This window comes from Panthera leo, chromosome E2 (genome assembly GCF_018350215.1).
Source record: "Panthera leo isolate Ple1 chromosome E2, P.leo_Ple1_pat1.1, whole genome shotgun sequence".
NCBI classification, from domain to species: Eukaryota; Metazoa; Chordata; class Mammalia; order Carnivora; family Felidae; genus Panthera; species Panthera leo.
The window spans coordinates 7,553,034-7,561,957 of NC_056693.1; the positions used below are offsets into that span (position 1 = coordinate 7,553,034).

At 57.9% G+C, this 8,924-nt stretch overlaps 1 protein-coding gene across 1 annotated transcript; it reads right to left on the minus strand.

The window, feature by feature from the left end:
- Positions 1–1,771: 1,771 nt before the first annotated feature.
- ACP4 (acid phosphatase 4) lies at positions 1,772–6,191 on the minus strand. The gene is made up of 11 exons (XM_042919860.1): positions 6,093–6,191; positions 5,917–6,021; positions 5,740–5,826; positions 4,551–4,697; positions 4,117–4,215; positions 3,918–4,013; positions 3,115–3,247; positions 2,949–3,031; positions 2,389–2,513; positions 1,966–2,144; positions 1,772–1,887 (listed from the first exon to the last, which is right to left on the minus strand). The coding sequence occupies exons 1-11, from the start codon at positions 6,189–6,191 to the stop codon at positions 1,772–1,774; spliced, it is 1,269 nt and encodes a 422-aa protein (XP_042775794.1).
- Positions 6,192–8,924: the final 2,733 nt, after the last annotated feature.

Consider the following 8,924-nt stretch of genomic DNA (forward strand, 5'->3'; position numbering starts at 1 on the left):
GGCAGGGGTCACACAGAGGAGCCCCCATCTTTCCACAGGCTCGCTCAGTATGCTGAAGGCTGGGCTCCTGTCATCCTGCTGGAGCCACTTAACAAAGAACCTGCGAGTTCTGTGGGTCAATGTAAGCAAGAAAGTGCCCGCCTCTCCAGGGGTACATGAAGACCTTCTGAGGTGCCCTTACGGGTGGGTCTGTTGGTGGTCTCAACATAAAGGATGGGGGGTTCTCTGGCTTTTCCGAGCTGTGCAGACAGGGCTGCTGACCCCAGTGCAACCCTGCCCAGCCCTTTCTGCACCCTCCCCCCAAGGTCGAGGGGCTTGTACCTTATTCCCCGTGGGGGGGGGAGGTTTGGGGTCCCCGTGGCTAGGAGTAGCTTCTTGCTATGAGCACCCGCCTCCCACCTGTGATCACCTGCATCCCAGGCTCCCCACTGATGGTGCTGGTGGGTTCACACAGACCACTTGATGTAGGCGTGCTCATCAGTGTGATGCATGTGGGTTATGGCCAGTGAGGGGATTGGTGTCTCGGCCCAGGCCACCCAGGGGGAGGCAGCCCTCAGATTTGGCCACCCAGTGCTTGCCACGTGGTGGAGAGAGTGACGTCTCCCCTCCCGGTCTGAGAGGTTAAGTGCAGGGGCACCGGAACGGGCCTGGAACCAGGTGCCCCCACAGGGCCTGCTGTTTTATTAGTAGGTCTGCAGGAGCGTTTTTTAGTCTTCAGTGCCATCCGGTGCTATATTTGCGAGGATGGAAACGGCCGTCTGCCCAGTACGGCAGCGGCCAGCCACGTGTGGCCAGTGCAGCTGGGACCTGAATTTTCCACTTTATTTAAATAGCCCCATGGGAGCCATTGGGCACACAGGCAGGTCCCACCCCCTGCAAACTTGCAGCCCCCAGAATGAGAATGTCACCGGCCCTGCCCACTCTGCTGGCCTCCAGCAGGAGTTTAATGGCAAGGGATGTGGGGTCTGAGGAGTCTCAGCTCTGCCAAAGGAGATGGGGGCACGGAGGCCAGTCACGTGCCGGGAGTCACAGAGCCTCAGGTTTGCCGGTGGCTTTGGCCCTTGCACCTCCTTGTGAGCTGTCCCTCTGCGCGCACGCTTGAGCCCCCCCCCCCCCCCCCGCCGCCCGGGGGCGGTGGGGAAGACTAAAGGTGACAGCTCAAAGCCAGGTTGGGTGACTGCCGTTCTCAAGGGAGTGTGTGACCCACGGAGGGGCTCACTGAGCAGGCGCGGCTCCGTTGCCCGCCAGGTGCGCGCCTCACGTGCTGCACCTACAAATGCATGTTCCCGCAGGCACTCACCTACCGTCCGCTCCCATGCACCCGCATAAATGCACCCGCATAAATACACCCGCACATGCAGGCACACCCACACGCGTACAACATGCACAAATGGAGGCTGCGCACGCACCGCACGCACGCACAGAGGCCTGTCACACGGACACGCGCATTCTTGTGCCAACACGTATGTGCAGACACCTCACAGGCACCCGGATAAGCGCAGAAACATTCGCACAAGTGTCTGTACGCACGTGCACGCACGTGCCATATACGTGTGCGCAAGCCGCCCTTCACGCAGGCCCCCACACACAGGTAACAGCACGCGCGTGCGTGCGCACGCAGACCCGCCCGGGGCTCCGGGGCCCGGGAGCCCTCCCCTCGGTTCCCACGGGGCCAGGCGCACACAGTAAGTCACGGGAGCCAGAGCAGCGGGTGAGCAGACATGTTGGGGTGCAATGGCAGCGCGGGAAAGGGGGCGCCCGGTTTCCCAGCTCACACGGGGCCCCCCCAGGCCCGCAGGCAGCCGGGTCTCCAGGCCAGCAGGCCCAGCCCCATGCTGAGCCCCGCCAGCACCGCCACGGCCCCGGCCAGCAGGGGCACCACCGTGGCTGCGGGGAGAACACGGGAGTGTGAGTCGTGGGACTCGGGCCCCCCCACGCTCCCAACCCAACGCCCGTGGCCGTCACCTGCAGGGGTGGCAGGCTCGCGGGAGCCGTGGCAGGGGACCCCGTGAGCCGGGGGCCGGGCGGGGGCGGTGAGCTGGCGGAAGCGGCCTAGTGGGCAGGAGCCCGGGCACCCGGGGAGGTTGAGGGGCAGGGGCAGGCCGGAGGAGTCGTTGCGGTAGAAAAGGGAGATGGTGACGTTCCTGGAGGGAGACAGGAGGTGGTGGCACCCGAGCCCCTCCCCACCGCCCCCCTGCCACTGACTTAAATCTGGAGAAGAGGAGCCGAATAGGGAGACTGGGCTCCTGACTCCCACCTGTCAACCTCCAAGTGCCATCCGGGGCAAATACCCCCTCCGGGCTCGGGCCACGCCCACTGCCCGGGACCCCAAGTCTCTTCCCGCGACAGTTCTGTCCTGCCCCTTCCTGGGCGCCACCCCCTCCTTACCCAGCATCCTCGTCCGGGTCCCCGAGGTGCCTCCGGAATTCAAAGCCGAGGCAGGCGGCGTAAGGCGGGGTGTGACCGTCATAGAGACCCAGGGCTCCCTGGAGGGCCAGCAGAGTGCTGTCGTGCTGCGGGTGGATCCCAGGGCTGAGACAGGGCTCCTCTCTCCACGTCTTGTCTCTCCTGAACTCTAGGCTGGTGCATCCAGCTGCCTCCCAGATGTCCCCCAGTTCCCTTTAGCGCCACCCCCCAAATCTGCTCACCTTGGAGGCAATCCCACTAATTGCAGGTAATCATTTAATGAAGATCGGTCAAGTAGACGCAAAAATATGATCGGGCAGTTCAGTTAAACAGCCTGTCCTTCCAGAAGAGCTAAACTCTCTTACAACACCATCACCTCCCTCCTTCCAGACTGCGTACCTCTAGTGAAACGGTCTGAGAGTACGGTTTGGAGATGAGCTACCCAAGGCAGCGGGCGGAGGTTCCACTGGGACCACCCCACCGGCTTTTCCTCCCCTCATCCCTGTGCCCACACGGCACTGCCCCCCTTCCCAAAGACTCACAGCTGAGTACATAACCATCTTGAGGGGCAGCCCCAGGCGCTGGACCCGAGAGAAGTTGGCAAGGATGGCCTCCAGCAGGATCCCTGAGGGGGCACGAACAGAGCGCTGGAGAAGCCCCCAGAGGAAGGCGCTTTGGCCTCCCGGCCTCCCAGCCCCACGGCCTCACCCCCTGTCAGCTGGGCCTTCTCGGCTGCCCGGGGTGGACCCACATGGGCCCCAATATCCAAAGCTGAGATCTGCGCTAGCGTCCGTAGGACATTCGGGGAGGCCCAGGATGGGAGGGGAAGACCGTGGGCTTGCTGGAGAGAGACAGGGAGAGGAGACAAAGTGACCAGGACATCCTGAGCTCTCCATGCTCCCCTCAGATCCCCCCCCCCCCGCAGTGCCTGTGCTGTCCCGTTAGCTGCAGCCCTCTCCCCCACCTCCCTCATGGGAACCCCTCATGGGCCGGATCTGGTCAAAAAGCTATGGTGCGGCCGATAACAATCATTAATTAACAACGACCATCACCGTCCAGGAGCCCTCACCCACGGACCCAGAGGTGTCTCAAACTTCAGACGTCTGGGACTTTAGAAGGGTCCGATGGTGGCGTCACCATCTACACCAGAGCACGCCCAGTGCAACTATCCCCACCGTGCAATTAGGATGATTTTCACGGCATGTTGGTTTCGGGCACTTTTCCCGCAAGGAAACTAACAGGAGGAATTACAAACACACAGCCTCTGGCCTCCCTGCGGGCCTCACTGTATGCCCGGCACTGTTCTAAGCACATGGCATGGATCTCGATCGTTACAGAAACCCCAGGAGGTGTTGATATGTGCGTTGCTGTCCCCACTGTGCAGATGCGCAAACTGAGGAAGTCAGGGTTAGGGGACTTGCCCGAGGGAACACAGGGAGTGAGCGGCAAACCTGGGATTTGAATCCAGGTGTCCTTGCTGCCTTGGCTGGGTGGGTGGGGCGAGGGCTCACCTGGCACATCAGCGTGTCCAGAACCTTCCACGCCCTGCGGAGCGGCTCTCCGACCAACGAGAGCCCCGTGTAGTTCTCCAGGTGAGTTAGGAAGTCCTGGGTGCACCGGGCTGGGTGAGTCTAACGGACCTCCTCACCCCTCCCTGCCCCGCCCTCCCCGCCACGCCCCTCCGGGCCCCGCCCCGCCGGCCCCGCTCACTGTCCAGCCCTCCAGGGCGGTCTGGTACTCCGCTGCCTCCGTGGCCTCCCTGAGCAGCTCATGGTATCGGGGACAGCTGCGCGTGGGGAACCTCAGCAGCTGGGGGAAACTGAGGCTCAGAGAGGACAGCTTGACTGGGACCCCAGTCACAGCAGAGGGCGCGGGGAATTGGGGCTGTGGAGGCCTTGTCTCTGGTCCAAATCTCTCTTCAAACTACGCGGTCCCTCCCAGATCTGGCCGCGCCACACGGGGATGGCGGGTCACCTCACCTAGACAGCTCTCCCCGGGGGGGAGACAGCACACGCCACCCCCCCCCCCCCCCGGAGCCGCTCAGCTGGGCCAAACTGCCTCTCCCAGCCACTGGCTCCCTCCACCCAGAGGTGTCTGTCTCTCTCCATCCCTCCCACCCCCCTGCACCTGCCCAGCCCCCTGACCTTGTCCTCGGTGACTGGCACTGTATGTACAGGGATGGGCCTCCAGGCAGCCTCTGGGCGCCCCGGAGCAGCCTCAGGGAACAGCCCTGCGAGGTTGGCCTGAGCGCTCTCCAATGTGCGGTCAAAGTCAGTGCTGCGAACATACACCTGGGGTGGCGGGGACAAAACAGGCAAGGGGACCAAGGTCGGGTCACAGGTCAGCTGCAGCAGCAAACCGAAAGCTTCAGATTCGGTTCGGGGTCGAAGGTTAGGGGTTGGGAGTCAAAACCCAGGGCAAATTGGAGCATCTGGTTCTCAGTGTTGGAAGTTGGGATCAAGGGTCAGAGGTCAATGTCAGGAGCAGCCAGGTTGGAGGTCAGAGGTTGGGTGAACATGTGGGACCAGAGGGGTCAGTGGCCTCATTGAAAGAAAGGAAGATCAGAATTGCTGGTGGCTGGAAGGTGGAGTTCAAGGTTAGAAGGGGAGGTTGAAGGACATGGGACCAGAATTCAGTACATGTCTATCAGGGATCAGAGGTCAGAGGTCAGGAGGAATGCTCCTATTGGGGGGTGTCAAAAGACAGGGAGGAAATTCAGATTTGCTGAAGGGCAGAGATCAAAGATGGGAAGTTGGGAGGGCAAATTGAACCTGTTAGGGTCAAAGTCACAACCAGCAAGTTTTGGCATCAGAAACCAGAGGTCAGAAAATCTGGACGGAGTTGGTGGGAGTCAGAAGAGAGAGGTGAGGGCAGGAAAATAAAGTCAGGGTTGGGGCGCCTGGGTGGCTCATTCGGTTAAACGCCAGACTCCTGGTTTCAGCTCAGGTCATGATCTCACGGTTCGTGGGTTCGAGCCCCGTGTCAGGCTCCGTGCTGATGATGCGGAGTCTGCTCGGGATTCTCTCCCTCTCCCCCTCTCTCTGCCCCTGCCGCTCCCCTGATTGTGTGCTCTCTCTCCCAAAATAAATAAACTTAAAAAAGAAAAAGTCAGGGTTGACAGAGGTCAGAGGTCAGAGGTGAAGCATATTCATGCTGAGATGGGGTCAGAGGTCAGCACGAGTAAGTCAATGGTTTGGAGGTGAGCGATCAGAACTGGGGTGCAGGTTGGGTTATGGGGGGGGGTCAAAGGCCAGAGGCAGAGGCCCACGGTGAGTGTTGGGGTCAGTGGAGGTCAGAGGTCAGGAGGCAGGTGAGGGTCATCGTGGGCAGTACCTCCTCCCGCCGGTACTCGGGGCTCAGAAAGGCCTCATAGCGGTTCCTCAGGAAGCGGCCCAGCTCCAGCTGCTGGCGGACCCCCTCCTGAGGACAGAGCGGGAGTCAGCAGACCCCTCCCTGCCCCGCCCACTCCCCCCCCCATCGCCCCCCCCCCCCCGCACCCCGGCCTCTCACCCCAGTCAGCTGGCCCAGGCCCCTGGGCCACAGGACGGTGATCGCCTCCTTGTGCGGGTCGGTGGGATAGGAGGCCAGCGGGGCCCGATCGCCGTGCCGGAACACCTGGGGACGGGACCAGGTCAGGGCCGGCCTGGGAGAGGCGAGGGGCCAGGCCGGGGCGGGGGACACCTCACCACAGCCACAAACACCAGGGGTCCTTCCGGCAGGGCCTGGGGCAGGAGCAGAAGCAGGATAGGTCCAGCGGGGAGGCCCCAAAACCCTGGCCCGGCCATCTCCACACAGCCCAGACGCTGAGCTCAGCCCACTGTCTGTGCCGCAGCCCCACCCACTCATTACCCCTGCCTCAGCACCCCCAGAAACGCAGGTCCCGGCATGCCTCTCCCGGGAGCCAAGGCGGGCTCCTGGGATCGACTCCCCCCCCCCCCCCCCACCGCACCCCAGGCCTTTGGATTAACCCATTTAATCTCCTCTGCGACTCTAGCAGGGGGTGATATGGTTATCACCGTCCCCATTGTGCAGCTGGGGAAACTGAGGCATGGCAGGGTTAAATCATTTGCCTGAGCGGGGCGTTTGGGTGGCTCAGTCCGTTGAGCTTCCGGCTTCGGCTCAGGTCATGATCTCACGCTTCGTGAGTTCCAGCCCCACATCGGGCTCCGTGCTGACAGCTCAGAGCCCGGAGCCTGCTTCAGATTCTGTGTCTCCCTCTCTCTCTGCTCTTCCTCCACTCGTGCTCTCTCTTTCTTTCTCAAAAATAAATAAACATTTTAAAAAATTTTAAAAAATCATTTGCCTGAGGGAACACAGGCAGTGAGTGGCAAAGCTGGGATTTGAACCGGGGGCCCTTAACCTGGGTGCAGAGGAAGGCAGAGAGACCCCCCACCCAGCCCCACATTCTAGACACATGCTCTGCCTTCTTCTCCCTCCCCACCACCACAAATCGGTTTTTTCCTATTCTCACCCCTTAAATGTTGGAGCTCTTTGTAGCTCTCTCGGGCTTCTTGGAGATGTCACCCTCTTCCGGTGCTGCCCACAGCTGGCCCAAGCCAGCAGGGCTCAGTGGTTGAACACCCAGACCCCGGATTTGGACAGGCTGGGTTCCAACCCTAACCTCACCCACCATTTACAAGCTGTGCAACCATCAGCACGTTACTGCGCCTCTCTGTGCCTCAGTTTCCTCATTCATAAAATGGGAACGAGTACAATCTGTACCCCCAGAGAGTTGCTTTGAGGGTGAACGAGTTCAAATATATTAGCACTTAGAACAGGGGTTTGCGGACCAACTACTAGTTATTTCTTGCTGTGTGACAAATTACCTGAAAACTTAGTGGCTTACGACAGTAGCCACTTATTTCTTGAAGTTTTGGTGGGTCATGAATTTGGGAGTGGCATACCTGGGTGGTCTTGGCTTAGGGTCTTCACAAGATTGAAGTCAGGTTGTGGCTGGGGCTGCAGTCATTTGGAAACTTGAGCCACTTTTTTTTTAACGTTTATTTGGTTGAGAGAGAGAGAGAGAGAGAGCCCAGCCTATAAGTGCAGGAGCAGGGGAGGGGCCAAGAGAGGGAAACAGAGCATCCAAACTGCTGTCAGCGCAGAGCCCAATGCGGGGCTTGAACTCACGAACCTCAAGACCATGACCTGAGCCGAAGTCGAACGCTTAACTGACCGAGTCACCGGGGTGCCCCTAACTCAAGTCACTTCTGAGCTCACCAGGGCGGCTGCTGGCCAGAGGCCTCAACTCACCACCACATGGCCGTTGGTTCCTCCCACAGTGACTGACCAAGAGACAGCAGTGTCTCTTGTAGACTAACCTCAGAAGTCTCCTCCACTATTCCCACCCTATTTTGTTGTTTTCGCAGAGCAGTCCTGTCGCCTAAGGGAGGAGCCCCCATGAGTGGGATCAGTGCCCTTGTAATAAAAGACACTCCAAGAGCTCCCTTGTCCTTCCAGCACCAAAGGGCACATCCAGAAGCTGGCTGACTGTGAACCACCAAGCAGGCTCTCATTAGACACCAGATCTGTCAATGCCTGGACCTTGGCCCTCCAGCCTCCAGGAAAGTGTGAAATAAATGTGTGTTCTTGATAAGTCATCCCCTCTATGATACTCTGCTGTAGCAGAATGAATGGACTGACACCCTCTCCGTGTCAAGACCCCAACTTAAGCACCTCTGCAAAGTCACTTTAGCCATGTGAGAGAAGGTGTTCACAGGTTCTGGGGATTAAGGCATTTCAAGGCCATTATTCAGCCAACCACGCAAATAAACATGGGGAAACACCCTGGTTCTTCACCCACTGGCCGACCCCAGCCCTTTGACCTACTTCAGGACCTTCTCCGTCCTATTCCGTGCCCTTGAGACAAGCCCGTGTCTTCAGCTCGGTCCTGGTTCCCTGTTCTCTGGATAACAATTGGCCTCAGCAGGAACTCCAAAGATGACAGATAGATAGATAGAGAGATAGGAATATAGATAGATAGATAGATAGATGATAGATGTTGATGATAGAGATATAGATGATGATGATGATGATGATGATGATGATAGCTAGATAGATAGATAGGTATAGATGTTAGATAGATGATAGATGTTGATGATAGAGATACAGACGATAATAGATAGATACATAGATAGATATAGATGTTGATAGATGATAGATGTTGATGATAAAGATATAGATGATGAGAGATAGATAGATAGATAGGTATAGATGTTAGATAAATAGATAGATGATAAATGATGATAGAGATATAGATGATGACAATTGATAGATAGATAGATATAGATGATAGATAGATGTTGATGATAGAGATATAGATGATGATGATAGATAGATAGATGATAGATAAATAGATAGATATGTTAGATAGATGATAGATAGGTAGATAGATGTTGATGATAAAGATATAGATGATGATAGATACATAGATAGATAGATAGATAGATATAGATGTTAGATGATAAATAGATGATAGATGTTGATGATAGAGATATAGATGATTATAGATACATAGA

Bases quoted from the DNA above. Each gene is read 5' to 3' on its own strand.
- ACP4 (XM_042919860.1), bottom strand. From the start codon at position 6,191: ATGGCCGGGCCAGGGTTTTGGGGCCTCCCCGCTGGACCTATCCTGCTT. The intron at 3,248-3,917 runs GTGAGCCCTCGC...GTCTCTCTCCAG, and splicing joins TGGACACGCTGATGTGCCAG to CAAGCCCACGGTCTTCCCCT. The intron at 2,514-2,948 runs GTGAGTCTTTGG...ATCCACCCGCAG, and splicing joins AGATGGTTATGTACTCAGCT to CACGACAGCACTCTGCTGGC.